A 17,208-nucleotide genomic window follows, 5' to 3' on the forward strand; every position below is an offset into this window, starting at 1 on the left:
GGTGCATTAGTGTATTTTCCACTAATCCTAACACTATTAATTTTTACTGTACTGTGTTGTACTTGTATACTTTTGCAATAACTAATATTGCCAAGGTAGACTTAAAAAACTGGTAAAATAATGTTACATTTCGTTTCTTACAAACGCATTTCCATAAATATAGAATATTGAATGCTATTTTTTTTTTTTGGCATACCTGAAAACAAGTGAAAAGCACAAAAAAAACACTAACTACATCTGGACCTCCCTGTTCTCTAAACTCATTCAGGTTTTTCCTGGGAAAAAAGCCCCCAAAATTAAGTAATGGGTAGTCACAAATATTATGTTGAATTACATAGCATAATATAACATCCATTCTGTTTGCCCAAACTCCTTCTAATAGTTTAACCTTATATTTCTATCATAAAGAATATGTAGTCCATCAGCCTCACCTTGTTTTTCCATTGGCCTGTGGTTGCCGTGGTAGCTAACAGGGCTAAGCCAAAAAGACCTCACTCACAGAAGCTAAATTACCACTGAGGTCTTGGCACTATAAGTCTGGGAGACTCAGGACACTTTCTCATACAACAATAGTCTAGGTTTATTTTTAACAAACTATATTCAGATTCTCCAAATTACCTTTTTTACTGTCCATGTTTTTTTTTTTGCCTGAGTGAAAAATATTTATAGAGTTGACATGGTTCAGCTAGGAAAATGCGATCATCAATTAAATAAAAGCCAATGAATTGTGCATCTAGAGTCCCTCCTGTAACAAGATCTTGTATAACTGATTTTTAATTTATTTCTATTTTTTTTACCACAAACTGTTTATTTCTTCTCTGCCCACAGTTTCTTTTTGGTAGAAGTCTTAGTTTTACTAGTCTTAGACACAAGTGTACTGTTATGAAAAATCCAATGTCCTGATGAAGAAAAAGACAGGGAAGAAGGGTGCACCTGAAAGAGCTCATCAAGTATATAATATGCTAATAATCTGCATATAGGCTGCAGAGCTGAACCTACACTGTCCGTTTAATCTGCACAGGAAGACAACTTTATTAAAAAGACAAAATATAATGGGGCTGGTACAGCTCCACAGTTGTTTGATTTCATCCTGAGCCTGCAAAAAGACCTGGTAATACATCAAGTAGACACATGAAAGCAGATAGTGTAGTATCCAGTGACTGGGATGCAGCTAAGGAGTCTGATACTTAGATTCCCTGATGATATACACTAAGAGGCTCAGCTTCTCTTGTGTCTCTGCACTACACAAACAGACATCAGAGAAGAATTGATACATGCTGATGAGGAATATCCAACAACATGTGGAAGCCTGTTATCTAAAAGGGTCTTCAGAGAGATGTGAGGGTAGTAGAGAAGAAGCGGGTGAGAGTGAAGTGAAACAAAAGCTTTCGGTAGAAAAATGTAGAGGGGGAGTCAAGACTCCTAAGAACTTTAATTCAGAGAAAGCAGCAGTAAATGGAGGAAACGATACTCCATCTGATTTTGGAGCACCATGAAGTTGAAAGGGAACAAACAAGAAGCAGAGACAAGACAGAAGCTCAACTCTGCAACATGTATAGAAAACGGACACATGAATAAAGCTTCTTGAGAGAACTGGATAAAAAAGTGCAGAGAATTTAGGACAAAGAGAAGAGATCAGTGTCATGATTTCTTCGTATTAATATTTTATTTGAATAATAATTGAGGTTGAATGCTTATGTTTTGCACTGTTTAGTGAGAAAATGCACAGCGTTAAATATGTTATCAAATAGAAAGAAACATTTTAATGTGCTTATTAGAACTTGTGAGTTTACACAGTCATCTTGTCAGAAAATGTTAGAAACCGTGATTAAGATGATATATGAGGGAGCAAGCTCATTTGCATGCAGCCTATCACAGCACATTAATTTTAAATTGACAAGTTACTCAAAGACTGTGATTGACATATCACTCTACTGTAGCAGACTCAGTGCCATGTCAGCGTTATTGACATTGTGTTGCAGCATGCAACGAGAAAGAATCACTAGATGGACTGCAATTCAAACAAACAATTGTTATTTTGACTTTTTCTTTCTTAGGTCTTTGTCCAGCTGTGCAAACCTTTGTGTGATTAAGTGAGCCACTTATTCACATTAGAGCTTTTGAAACGGGGTGAAAGTAATCAGGATAGTTCTTCCAGACAACTTAAATTGAGTCAAACAAAGAGAGTCTAACTCTGTTGCCTTTGGTTTATGAAGGTATATCTTGAAATAAAATGATGTAAAATAAAATCTCATAATCTGTACATTCACCATGAACTGTACTAGATGATTCATAACAACGGCCTAATCATTTATATTCCCGGCGTAACCCCGACAAGACACCAAAAGAGACACGGTCATGAGTCTTGAAGGACATGCGTGCCCTTAAATTATTGGATGTACTAACTTCTATAAACCCTGCAGAGTCCTGAAGGTCTGGTTCAATGGTAAACAACAACAATATCTGCAATGCTCCTTCTGAATCTGAGGCTTGACAATTGCCTGTAGTCTTTTTCCAGCACACATGGAAGTCCATAGATCCTGTCCTCAACCTCCATGCAACATTAAAGAGGCATGTCAACTAAGAGAGCAAAACTATATTCCGAAATTTTACCACCTCAGGGTACATTTCATCCGTCTGGTATTTTAAACTGCAGGGCTATTTAACAACCTCAGTGACCTATACCAGAAGGAAGGGCAAGGCTTCCCCTAGGTGTTTTAACTGTGCCTCCAATGTGTTGGCAACATTCTCATGTTCTTCACATTTTTCCTTTTATCACCAGGTCAGCAGTATTTCTTCCTATTGATGACATCTTTCTGGAGACCACCAGAAGGTTCTTGGGTTGCTGCCATGACAGGCACCAGTGACCTTCTGGTGACAACTGGGAGTTGCCTACACAATGGGGCCAATGGACTCAAAATCCATGTCCCCAACCTTGCCCAAGATGCAGCAAATATTCCTCCAGAGGTAGGTAGCTGGTATCCCTCCATGTCCAAAAATAGCTTCAGCTTATTTCTCAGCAGTAAAGTGACACTCAATCTCCAATGAGCCAGTTTTTGTAGCACACAGTCAACATAGCAAGACTGCCACCTTTACCTGCAGGATGAGGATGATTTAATTTATACTGTATATCATTGATTTTAAAGTTTAAATCCATAACTATAACTCTCTGCCAGTGTCTGCCTCAGCAGGAATGAGAGGTGCAGGAAATGTGAGAAAACCTCAGTACTGCAAACCTCCCCAGCATTTCATTTTCAGCCTTACTGACATCCATTTATTCATATTTTATGTTATAATTCTCTAAGCTTTATATAAACAACATTAATATTATTGAGAATAAGAATATTCTATAAGAAAACCATATACCCGTCAGATACCAATGTGATGGCTACTGAGTTAATTTAAAAGTCAGAACTCTCTAAGCTTGAACGCAGCATTAGAAGTCATGATGAGACATCTCCAGTGGCCAGACATTTTCAGTTGGACATGACATTTGCTTCTTTGAGGTTTCAGGGCACAGTTGTAGCCAAGTCTTTGAAATGCCAAGGGGACAGTGGATGGGGTATTTGAACAACTAGACTCTTTTTGAATACAATGACCTAGAGGGTCTTGGAGACTGATATAATCTGAACAATGTCCTTATTGTTAAAAAAACAAAACAAGTAAATTTGAATGGACATGCATGTCATTGTTATATTTACTAAAAGGATAAACAGAAAAAAATAAGAAGAAAATGAAGAAAATCAGAAGAGATGTTTATCACTAGATATTGTTGCCAGTTCTTTGTGTCTTCATGTCTCATTGTGTCCACATGAGGTAGAAACGCTGACGTTTGAGGAAGTGAAATAACCGAGAGAGAATTAATTGGATGAAGGAGACACGAAAGTGCGAGGGAAGCGGGGATACACAGTAGCATGCTGAGGGGGCTGTGGAGATGCAGGGGGTGGTACTGTACCTCTGTTGCCAGTGACTGTAGGGTCTGAGGCGTGGGTGTCTAATAGAGTGGTAGAATCTGGAAGGATGGGAGGTAGGGGGGGAGTGGTGGATGGAGGCAGGGTTGTGGGGAGGTCTGGTGGAGGGGAAAGACAGACACATACATATACACAAAACAATACAATAACAACAAAAAATGAATTTACATGGGGGTTAGGTACTTTAAAATAGTAACAAAAATGTTCAAAACATTATATAGTGATGGGAAACAAAAGGGCAAAATGATGACACAATTAAAAGGATACACACTAATGAAATACTGTTGATGCTAAGTGTTGCATCACACAACATACATTATTCAATTGTTGATCTTTTTTGTGGCCACTCATTTGATTGACTTATAATTACAATATTCTCTTAAGGGTCAATGTTCATAAGTCATATTTGAGAGACAACTATCTTAATGATTGTTTAAATTTTTTAAAATCTATTTAGCATGTACAATATCATGAATGAAAAGACTGGAGTAGATTTTGGCTGTATTTAGCCTGTGGATTAATCTTGGGCAAATTGCAACATCTGAATAAGCGTGTATAAGCAGTGTGCACTTAAAGTGTAACGGAAAAAACATTTGACGTCTTCATGTTATGTTTAAGTCCTGATCCTCTATAGTTTCCTCGTTGTTTTGACTTGGAATGTGAGGGCCATATCTGTAGCAAGAGATCAGGATTAACCTTCAGTCTGCTAATGTTGGCTGACCTCTGTGAGGATAGACCCAGCACTGGGAACCTCTACACACCAAATGAAGAAAGTCATTTGACAAATGATCAGTGCCAATTATTCATGTTTGTAAGGACGTTTTTAGGAGAATCCTCACAATGCTCCGTTTCTGACTTCTCACTACAGCATCATGGTAAAAGTGCTTCATGTGAAGGCAGTGTTTTTTTATTGTCACATGTTGAAGCAACAGGAAAAATGGGACTAAAACATTGTGTGACAAAGTTAATGAGGTTAGACTACCACCTTGGCTTTTATGTTTGTGTCATTTTGCTTTTTATGGTGAGCTTGCGGGTTTTAATTGGCTGTGGTACTCTTTCTCAGGGCAAACTGTCCTGTGTGTCTCGATGACATTTCAGCCTAAGCATGAATTACTAAGCAGCTATGTGTCTTCGGGAAAGAGGGTAGAGAGAAAATGTCTCCTCGTTGGAGGGGAACCATTAAAAAAGGTATTTTCAAAGAATTATGGCGGCAATTGTGAAAGGCTAAAAGGTTTGCTAATCACTAATGAAGGGTAGGAACAGACTAGGTGCCATTTCAAAAGAACATGTAATGAATAGGACTCTGTGACCCACCCATACCCAATTGCCTTTTTTGTGGCATATAATTTGTCAGTTAAATAACATCACTGTCATTATGTGCATTGGTTATTCTTGTTGTTATATTCAGCTGGCATTTAAAGGAATTGTTAGGTGCACGCAGACAGCCTGGCATGTGGGAAACTAATCAAACCGGTCCAAACTATTCACTGGCAATTAGGTGAGGGTTGATTTAAGGGGTACATAGGAAGTGCAAAATTAAACGTTTAAGCTTTACTGTTTTTACTTCAAACAGGGCCCTAATATACCAATTCCAGTGGATCATTACATTATTAAAAGAGATAATAACATTGTTTTTCTTTTCCCTTTGATGATTCTAATCAATATACTGCTATATGTCCAGTTTTAACTCTGGTAATCAGATTCAGACAAGAGGTATGAGGCCTTCTTACCTTGTACACTTCACATCTCTCTTAGCTTTTAATACAGCCTTCACACAGGATTTGAATTCGAAGGAAAAATAATATGAATAATAAAAAATATATAGATGGTATGTATCACTCCTCATTGATGACCTGTGTTCTGGCTTTGAATGTAAATATAGCACCTTGGACATACAATATTTAACTAAATATCTAAAGATCGACCTGCTAGTCTATATCCTTGATGTTCCAATTCCAGGATTGCTCCGTTGCCACCAGAAAATCCAACATATTTCATTCATTTAGGCAGGATAACTGCCTTGGGCTTCGTTTGTGTTGGTATTTTAAACTCTGGTCGATTTATGAGGACTATGGTTAACCTTTTCTTAGATCTCTACAAGGTAAATCCAGACAGCTAGCTAGATCTGTCCAATCTGAGTATTTTGATGAATGACTAAAACAACTTTTAAACATACATGTTCCACCAAAACAAGTTCCTTCCAAGCCTAATTTGCAGTGCCACCGTGGCTTTTCTCTGGTGGTTAGCACCGCCAAAGACGATTTTGATTTGTTTAAAGAAATGCCAATTAACCAGAGAATGTTTTCCTCCCATCCCCGAATGCTATGAACTCAGCAGAACCTACATTGGCACCTAGCTGAAGATCATGTTGTAAGCCATTAAAATACCTTTAATTTAGATTAAACATTCTATTTATATTACATTTACAATCTTATTTTATTACATGATCTAATAAAGTGATTGACATTCAACAATGCCTTTGTGTAATGACATAGCAAAAGTCAAGATCCTTCTGAGGTTATTTGTAGAAAGAAATAACTTTCTCCAACAAAAATAACTTTTCTTCCTCCAGTGTGCCATATATTACTGTATGTTGTGTAGCATTTGTGGCATTAAATTTCAACATTCCTGATTTCAGTGCTTGTCACATGTTGCTGTGACCATCAGAAAGCACTTTATGAACTACTGATGGCAACCTTGGTTACATCCTTTATAGGCTCTGCATCTGGTTTTTACTGTACATCCGCCAAGGACAGTCAAGAAGTCAAGTTCTGGCTATCGGCTATGGTGTAATCTCTCATGTTCATCAGATTAGATATGCTTTTAAATAAGAGAGCAAATGAAACACCCCCTAGGTTTCATGTAATGTTAATAATGTAATATTCTATTGATCCACTTAGGGAAATTCTCTTTTTCCTCCAGTCTTATGGTCTCTCTGGCCAAAAACGACCTGCCTCTTTATCCCTCATCACACAATACCTTAAAACAGAGGGGGAAAAGATGTGTCACTACTCTTCTTTTTTTTAAGCATTATTATTTTATACCAAGAGACAAATGGCAGAGGTGAAACGGAAGCTAGGAAGAGTTATCTATTTTCCCTCACACTGAGTCCCTTTATCCCCACCTCCTCTGGCGTTACTAGGAATTACTTATCCTTCCTGACAACGCAGCACTAAATTCTGCCTCCCTCACACATTTCCCTCATGGTGTATATGTGTGTGTGTATGTATGTATGTATGTATGTGTGTGTGTGTGTGTGTGTGTGTGTGTGTGTGTGTGTGTGTGTGTGTGTGTGTGTGTGTGTGTGTGTGTGTGTGTGTGGAGGATCTGGAACGCAGGTTTATTTAAGGAAAGGCGTTGGTGGCATTTGTGTCACCTAAGGCCCTTATTCTCCCAGTGAGAGATAGTACCACTAATCACTCTTAGCACTGATGCTGTATGCAGATCAGGATGTGTTAAAATCCTGGTTTTTGCAATGGAGTTTGGTGCTTGTGCCTGTGAGGTTCATACCTATTACTATTTATTTGTAGCATTATTGCAGTCCAAGGTATCCTCTTGCTGCTTTTTTTCACTTGAAAGGTACTTTATCTGTATGATTTGTCATTTGAGTAACAGATGAAGATTTCTCTGAAGGTTTCTTTACCTTTGAACATGATCACATGAAAAACAATTATCCAATTGGGGTACCCGTGTCATCTTTAAACTCACCATAGACGTAGAGTACATATTCAGCACTGCTGGTCCCTAGGTGGTTGCCGGCTTCGCAGCGGTAGGTGCCGTTGTCTGTCTTGTTGAGCGAAGTAAAGGTGAGCTCCCTCCCCTCTACAATCATCCTGTCCAGGTCTGGAAGTTCACTTCCGTCCTTTGTCCACATCACAGGATCTGGCCTGGGAGGTTAGAGGAAGTTAAATTGAAACAAGACATGCTTCATATTCCTGTCTGCAGCATTTAAAAGACTGACATCAACAAACAGAATTTGATTGACTTACGAAGGGTTTCCTTTGGACACACACTCCAGCTTTAAGTACTGACCCTCCTGAGGGACTGCAAGGGAGTGGAGGATCTGCACACGTGGAGCATCTAGGACAGACAGAGAAGGTTGTGAGAGGGCTGACAAACTGGACTACATTCATATTAAAGTTACCATCCCATTATTATCTTGCTATTGTGTTATGATCTAACGATTTACTAAAATATTCTTATTTAAGAGGTAAAAAAGCATGAACCAAAAGAAGGTAAATCTCAGTAAATTTTCCTTGAACAAAATCCTATAATTTTTAGATATTAAGGGAATAAAATATTTTAAGATGTCAACCTGTGACAGGTTGTGATACAATATACCATGAAAAAGAATTGTAATTTTTTTATCTTTCATTTTACTGCATGTGTTTGTGTTTGAGTGTGTGCATATCTTAGTGTGTACACTCACAGTGGACCTCCAGTACTTCAGTAGCCTGCTGTGGTGTCTGTGTGAGTGCCACATGGTCCACCCTGCAGGTGTAGGCCACTCCATCATCGTTTCTGTCCACGTGCAGCTGCAGCGAGCTCCGCACCGTAAATGTCTTCCCACTTGCATTCACCTCTTTGGCACCTTTGGAAAAAGTTGGATACTGTCACTGATGCAGCGCAATTATGTTGCAAGGGGTGAGGGCCACACATCAATGTGATGACCCAGTGTTTAGCTCAGCCCTACTTTACATCCACAGCCAGACTCCACCAGGGTCTTCTATACATATAGACAAGGGCTTAGCGTACAATGTAACAAGCAACTAAATGAAAATTCCATAGTTTCTTTGCATTGATATCTTCATTATAGTTATTTTTAGGGGAATTATGCATTGCATTATTCCTGTAAACGGTCTGAAATGAAATAGCTTTAAACAACAGAATGAATAATTAAACACATCCAATGAGAAGAAAACAGTTCAGCTCACATTACACATCTCCCTGGATGCTGCTTTGGGATCTCTACAGCACATGTCCTATTCTTGGCAGGACTCTTAACAAAACCCACCTGCCTCGCCTCTAGGTTGGGGTCTCTTTGAATGTAATGTGTACATTTACACCGTAGGCCTGTTTGACCACCTCTGGCCTCCCCTACCATGTGTGCCTGGGGCTTCACTGCTCCCACACAATGTCTAAATATCACCAAACACTTTTCTCTTCCTCTAATCCTTCTACCTGCCAACCACTTTCAGCCTCATTGGGACAAAAACATTACCAGGGCCAATCAAATGTTTGCCAATAACTTCCACCCGCCTTGTTGCAAATTATCATTATCTACAGTCCTCTCCATCTGTACAACCTGCTCACAGAGCTAACCATGCAACACCTGCCTTGAAATACCAACCAAACAGCTGATCCATCTCTGTGCGCCCATCAACACCCTAATCATTGCCAAGGTAATGGAGAACTACTCCAACCCAGCTTCCTTAAATCATCTACATGATGTCCTAACATTTGGCTTGCTCCTTGATCACATCATTCCACTTATTGCCTCATTTGCCTCCCCAATGATATGGGCCTTACATAAGCCAAATGTGTTTGATTAAAGTTCAACGACCCTCATGACACCAATCGTTGACCACGGCATTAGTGTCCTTGAAAACTTCTTGGCTTGCAATAAATCATCATCCCTAAAGGCGGTGATGCCTACTAGCCGCAAAGTTGACTGCCGCACTGCTTTCTTCCTCCGTCGCACGTCACATTGTACTTGACATTGACACTTGTTTTTTGTTTTGTTACTAAAAAAAATGAAAAACAAAAATGTATCTCTTTATCCGATTGTCTTTGATGTTATTAAAGATGGATATTGGAAAAGAAAATACTGGAGTAGGTTTTTTTTATTTTTGTGACCCGGATGCGTTCGTGAGCGGTTGTATGCGTGATACAAAGCTACCCAAGGCTCTGTTTTTTAATATCAAAACAAAAAAAAGGGAAAAAAGTTTTTGTCCGTTTTTCATTTCCCTATTTACTAGTGGTAATTGGGAAACTAGACGTTTTTTCTTGTTTGTTTTTTTCATTTCTAAATGAAAATCCATTGGCCGCCAAGTACACAGACCCCTAAGAATCTTAAGATCCTGCACAAATTCATATCTAATAATTTAAGAACTGTGGCTGTGTTCATTACCAGACAACATTCAATGATGCCAATTTTTAATAAAGCCTCAACCTACGCATATGACATGAATGTTCTCCAAAATTCATAGACTGTTAAGTATGGCTTATGTAATACAAATGACCATCCTCCTCCAGACTACACACTTACGGTAACATTTACAACTCGCCAACGCCAAATCTGCTTTAACCTACTGGCTGGAACTTAAGTGCTTACTTGTATCCACCCCAGAGCAGGTATTTAAAACAGATTCTTCTTTTCAATCACATCTGCTCAGCCATTCTTTTGGGAGTGGTTGGTTGCTCACATCATGCCAGCAGCCAGTATTTGAAAATCACATCAAGCTTGCTCGTCCACAATTCTACAAGGAATTGTTTTAGAAGAGGAAAAGAAAAATACTAGAATACTGTATTCAGCTGTCCGGGCTTATGTCTGCATTTAGGTGTTGCCCTGGTTTGCAAAATTGTGTCCCTTTTGCTTTTCTCATCAAAGCAAATTTAAAAAAGCATCATTGTATGTGTACAGTCTCATGCTTTCTCTCACATGCTGGCCAGCTTTGTTTGTATCTCCTAAAAAGACTGTTTATGCTCCATATCCTTCTCTCCTCTGCGTTCATCTGCTCCACTTTCTAAGCATTCTACCCCACTGTCTCCTCTCCCTCTCCATTCTGCCAATCAACTATTCCGCTCAGTCACTTCCCGCCTCCCCTAGAGAGGAATGAGTGACAGGTCTGCAGTGTTAGCAACATCCACCTAGACAACAAGAGAGGGGGGAATGGCTGGATTTCTTCACAAAAAAGAAACTGCAGGAGACAAGGGAGAGTGAGAAAATGTGGAGTACTGTAGAGAGAGGACATCACATTTCTCATATCAAAGCATGTTTAGCAGATGCAAACACTCTCCTGCTATTTCCATTAGTTATTCCAAGTCCCCACAGACTGCATCTCCCTGCCTCTTAAACATGTCTTTCCCCTTCTGTCTGCAGAAGGTTCCTTCCACAGATATACTGTTTTTAATCACCTATCTTCCTTTGAGTCAGTTTTTTCTATCCCCTTGTTAATATTTGTATTTTATTGTTGAGGTTTGTGTTGGGGTCAATGAATAGACTTGCACCAAAGAAAAGTTAAATTACACATTGACGTAACTGAAAATACATTTTCAAAAAGGTTGCATTACATTTTCTACTTCACAGCTGTTTCTAAGTCCCTCATATTTTTGTCTTCGCTCAAGGTTGAAAAATGGATAATGACTTATAGTGTTTTATATCAATTTTAAAGTATGTCAATTCAAAACACTTTGACTGAATGAATCATCCTAAATTATACAATTGTATTGTGCTCACCTCATATGTTATGCCGTTCCAGACCAGAATTTAAGTACTTCAATGTAGTGGGCACTCAGAGATGCCCTGGTAGAAACTAACCTAATGTTCTGTCTGTATTTAAAATCCTCTATTTGTTATTTTAGGTTTGCTTTCGGCAACAACAAAAATAAGTTTACTTCTCAAAGTGAGTTCATACATTTCTTTTCTAAGAGGTTCCTTATTGTAAATGTGCTCCGCTTCAAAACAAAACCCTCGCAGTGATCGTGAAGCTCACTTCCTAATTAATTGTGCTTTGTGATTTCAGTGTCTGTAGACCCATTTAAATGTCTAACAAAATGTCTTGTCTCATGGCGATTTCAATGTATTCTCTGATTGCCTCTGTGTGATTCAGGGTAAAACGTGCTTGCACAAAGTTTGAGTTCATTAATATTATCATCTGGTGCAAAGTCTTCTTAGATCCACATTGAGAACATAATAACAGGTGTCTAACAGCAAGCAATATCTCATTGTTAAAGTGTGTCAATCTGCACAGAAGTGTGTGTGCATGTGTGTGGGTGACAGAAGTTATAATTGGGCTATAAATATCTTATCACATAATTTAAGTGTAGCTGAAAGAAGAAGCTGACATTGTGCTGCTATTAAAGCTCAAGGTTGTCAATCAAAAAAGTTATCTGGCCAGCCTCATGCCACTGTAAAAAAATTACTTAGTTTGAACTATTAAGAGAGATTACGAGATTTTTGGGGGGCAAAGCTTTTGTTGGTACTATTAAATTATGCAAGAAACTTTTTATTTTTGTTATTTTATAGCCGCTACTGAGTTACCGGTATTTTAAGCTGTTGGTAACTTCACGAGTATTGCTTTCTCTGTGTTAACTTTACAAGCTACAATGTTTCTCTCAGTACTAATTTCAAACTCTCTCTCAAACTCTCTCATGCAAAAAAAACATATTATAAGTGAGTTTATCAAATATAAGATAGAGGCATTTTTACAGTTTATGAAAGAGACAAAAGCTAGCTTGAATTTTCTTTGTATTTTTATTTTAACTGGCAAGCAAATTAAAAATGCATCTTCTTGAGCCTGCCATCATGAATGTACAGTATATACATTGTAAGTGCAGCCAAGAGCAACCCCATATGAATTGTTTAAAACTGCCTTCTAACATTATGTTATTACATCTCTCGCAGCGCTCTTATTTTTTCACAATCTACATGATTGATCTACATGATGTCCTTTCTGACATGAAACTCCCTGAGCATTTGCAGCTAAGAAATTTCTACTGTGGGTTCATGAGGTTTTTTCACCAGCCTTGGCATTTAAGTCTGGACAGATGCTCCACCTCCAGGATGTTGCTCTTAACTGGCATAGACATTCGGTGTAGCAATTTGATCTCCTCTTCTTTCGCCCCAGTGCTCCAGTCTAAGTCTGTTAACCTGTCTCTTATGATGCTAGAGAGAGGATACATTGGATACACCTTTAAATGTGCATATTTAAACAAGGTGATACAAGTTTAAAGAAAGAAAGAAAGTTGAGGTGGTGCATGAGATATTCGGGCTCAAGATATTTTCGCTCTTCATTCTACCCGACGTGTGGTTAACGAGTTTGACAGACACTATTTAACTTAAAGTTGACGCCACAAAGTGATGTTAATCTTAACCCAGTGAAGTGATGTTAATTAATATAAAACAGTTCAGATTTTCACAGAACTTATTTCAGGTTTGTGTCTTATGTTCATGTGCACATGTACACAATATAGAGAGTGAATATGCTTTTTTGTGTGTGTGACTTAGACATCTTTTATTCATGCCACTGTGACTTGCAGGAACCATCTTGAAATTACATCTTTAATGGTCATTGATCCACTCCACCCCAGGGAGCTGGATAGTATAAATGTAGTCCCAACGCAGACTTTTTCAGAAGTGTGCAAGGTTGTCAAACTCTTTCAAAATGACTGAAAATGTATTTTTCTTTCCTGGAAAACTACTTTAAATTACTAAGCTTAATTCTTATTTTAGTGTTCACAATGCCACTAGCAGTCCCTTTAACGTCAACATCATCCTCTTTGAAATAAGCTCTATAAGCTATTGCCTATTCACCATCCTTAAAAGCTCTTTCCAGAGCAAACCTCGAAATAATCATGGCCATTATTCTGTTCTCACTCACAGGAAGGACAATTACCCATGAATGAAGAAGCAGTCAGCACTATTTAAAAAGGTTGTTCAGTCACTGTTCAACTCTTCAGCGAACGGGCAGACTTCAGTAATAGCGTACCGAAAAGTCAGCAAACAACCTAAAATAGTACAAGGATGTCTGCAGTAACAGTTCCTTGTCCTTGACTAACACGTTTGACAACAGAATAGGGATGTGACAGAAAGCAAATTTGAATTAAATCTATGTGTTTTCTTCCTTAAGCCCCCTTGGAATTGAGTTATCGCCTAACATGATGAAGCAATAACCTCTACAGTTTAGGTCAGAGAGTACGATAATACTTTACTAGTCCGATAGCAAACATCCCCATCCTTATTTGAAATAAATATTAATTTCATCTCGCCTCTTGGTCTCCACACAGCTCCCTCTAGTTCAGTAGTGTGTAAACAAGCGCTACATGTGGTGATATTGGCAGAGGTCTCTCTGGGTTACGGTGTGTAACTGAGATAGAAATATATCATTACTGGGTGGGGACTGAGGGGATCTGAGGGACAAAGAGACTGAGAAATAAGAATATTGGATTCCTCCCCACACACACACAAGCTTATGTTCTTACATGCAGGCTGTCTACTCCATCTGTCGGTTTTGCTCACACATTTAATAGGATACATACACTTAGCATAGGGTGTCCGTTAACCGCATGCGAATGGGTGATGGACCGCTCCAGTGGCTCTGCTGGTAATATAATATTCTCTATTCCCCCAGATCCCACACCAATATGTCACAATTGTCATTTATTTCCAGCATGGTCACCCACAATAAGATGGCTTTTCACATTGAACACACCCTGATCCAGGATGATGAACAGTTCAAGTGCACTCACATACCTGGGTTGCCCTTTGTGTTTGCTTGCTACATTTTTATTTATTGTCGGTTTTAAATGGGAAAAGAACGCTGAACCGTCAAAGAGTGGCTTGCACCCAAATACACTCCATTGGTGAGATATATAACAAGTCAGACTGACGTCCAGACAATAATCCACATGTGGTTACACAAAAAAGTGAACCAATTAGTGGCAGGAATGCATTTATGGTGTGACAAAGAATGTGTAGAATGTGTCAACATATCTTGAATAATCTGTCTCTAATAATAGGTTTGACAAATGCTCTACAATGAGTGTCAAACTGCTAATTAAAAATAGCTACTTATATATATATATATATATATATATATATATATATATATATATATATATATATATATATATATATATATATATATATATATATATATATATGTATATATATTTACATATGTATATATTCAGTCATCAGAATCATTTTAAATGATAAATGATAAATGTTAGAGAAAACTGTTCATGTTTTTGTATGCGTTTCTGGATTTAAAAAAATATACATATATTGGCCAATATATCGGCATATCGGATTTTTAAATAACCAAATAGTTGTATCAGTCCTAAAAATCCTTTATCGGTCGGGCTCTACTTGTCAGGAAAGACAAGGTATAGATCAAGGGATCAATATGTCATTTACCTGTGTAACCAACAGGGGTTTCTGCATTTATATATACTTTTCTACATTTATATATACCTTCTACGATGTCAAATAAAAAGGTGATGGTGACAAAGTTAGCCACTAAGGAAACAATGTGTATAATCGTTCATGGATTTGGTTTTATCAGAAGTGATGTCAAAAATCTGATTAGGATTTTGTCTTAAATGTCAAGAGTCAGTGTGTGTGCTTTTTTTTATTAGCGCAGATGATGTTCTGAGGAAGTCTAAATAAATATGAGGCCAAAGCTTCAATATAATCTCCTAATTACAGTTAATTTAAAGGAATGATACCAAGACATCTGTTTAAAACTGTGTGCAAAACTAGCATTGATTTAGGCTTATCTGCTTGCTTATATGGACCCTGGAAAACCTAATGCGAGATAGCAGGCTCAGCTGGTGGGTCTTAAGCCAGGGTAGAAAGGGTGTACTGGTAGACACCAAGCGAGCTTTTTAGTGAATTCAGCAAGGGCCGAAACATCACCCAGCTGATCGAAATTCTTGATCAGCCCAAAAGCACATCTGATTAGAATCTTGTAATCTGACATTTGTATAAAGTCTCAAGGTTCTGCTTTCTGTTTTGGTAAAATGTTATCAAGATTTCGGAAGAAGGGTGAAGCTGAACACACTATTTTTATCCTTTTTGGGAAAAGATATAGAACCTTTTCATTGTGAATAATATACTGACATAAAATTGTACGAGACCCAAATTGAAGGGAGTAGTGTGCCAAGCCGAGGAGAGAATTATAGCATATGACCTTAATGAGAAGGCGTATCCTCTTGAGACTACCTTCACTTCAAACCACCAAGGATATCTCTGACTACCTGGTAGCTTTCTGTGTTAAATTAAAAGAACATTATGTCCTGGCTATGTTTCCATTGCCTTGCAGGAAACTCTTCTCTCAGTAGTGGGAGAAATAATAATCACCCGTAGAGACGAAATAACCCTGTAAGGGAAAATACCCACTCTGCTAATTAGTGTACATTCTTCTTCTATACGGTTCATGTTCCTCAGAAGGGAAACAAGAGGACAAGAGTGACAAACTATTAACAGGGTGATTAGTTAGATTAGACAAATGTAAAAAAATAATAATAATATGCGAGTTGAGGATCTTGACATAAAGAGCATTTAATGAGTGAGAGATTGATAACATTATTGTTTATATAACATAAAAGTGTGATAATGGTTATAAAGAGTATCAAATATTCAGTTTCATATCAATGAAGGATGTTAAAGTAATAAACATGTGAGGTTTTGGCAGTGTATAAGAAAACTGTAAGCATGCTGGTTTAGTGCTGTTTGGGGAAAGTAAACTCAGATACTTGGAGTTTGTTAACGCATGTCTCTTATAGACCTGCAATCCCAACGTTATTTAAAAAACTGGACATTCATTTAAGAACTGGAATACATTTACTATGTCTGTCTTCTAACTGGAACAATGTATGCCAGACAGACATATTCAATGTAGTCTGTGATATCAGAGAAGCAAAAGAAATACTGATAGCAGAACGAGAAAGCATTAATATGCAAAGTTAATAAGGAGAAAATTATGCATTCTTTGGCAAAACTGATTTTTGTGGTTTATTAATCCTTTGTATATAAGCATTGGAATGAAATCTGTGAAGTGTCTGTGTTTTGCATCCCAAAAGTGATTTTACTCAAAATTCTTCTACATTTAATTGGCCGTTTAGGATGTGCAACACCTGGCTGCTTGTTATTCTCACCAGTTTCATTGATCTGCTGGGTTACACAAAGATAGTGATTGAAGTGTCTATTGTAATGTCTTATCAAACCTGCATTGTTTTTGGCAGTTCTAATATAAGAAAAATAAAACATCTGATTCTCAAGCCTATCTATTTGTTTAATTTGCAGTCAATTTAAATAAGAAAAGGGTTATTTGCATTATTTTTTTAATCTGCCTTTATTCTACTTTGGGAAACAGCAGAGAGACCTTTGTAGAAAGTTCTGCAACTGTGCTGATGATCTGTGACAGTCTATCCCACTGGGTTCTACATTTTATTTGATACAGAACCACATCTGTTTCTCTCTTCCTCAGAAACCTAATTTCATCATTTCATT

General features: G+C 37.9%; 1 protein-coding gene across 3 annotated transcripts in view; it reads right to left on the bottom strand.

Moving 5' to 3' along the window:
• The window catches only part of cadm2a (cell adhesion molecule 2a), a 200,248-nt gene that overhangs the window by 17,487 nt on the left and 165,553 nt on the right, over positions 1 to 17,208 (bottom strand). For 2 of the 3 annotated variants that reach the window (XM_034889184.1, XM_034889183.1), the window contains 4 exons: positions 8,401 to 8,562; positions 7,961 to 8,051; positions 7,680 to 7,858; positions 3,956 to 4,069 (listed from right to left, as the gene is read on the bottom strand). In XM_034889184.1, coding sequence (XP_034745075.1) covers positions 3,956 to 4,069; positions 7,680 to 7,858; positions 7,961 to 8,051; positions 8,401 to 8,562 — 546 coding nt within the window. The remainder of the gene's footprint in view (positions 1 to 3,955; positions 4,070 to 7,679; positions 7,859 to 7,960; positions 8,052 to 8,400; positions 8,563 to 17,208) is intronic. The other variant, XM_034889185.1, reaches the window with a different exon arrangement.

Source organism: Etheostoma cragini, chromosome 13, assembly GCF_013103735.1.
Source record: "Etheostoma cragini isolate CJK2018 chromosome 13, CSU_Ecrag_1.0, whole genome shotgun sequence".
Classification (NCBI taxonomy): Eukaryota; Metazoa; Chordata; class Actinopteri; order Perciformes; family Percidae; genus Etheostoma; species Etheostoma cragini.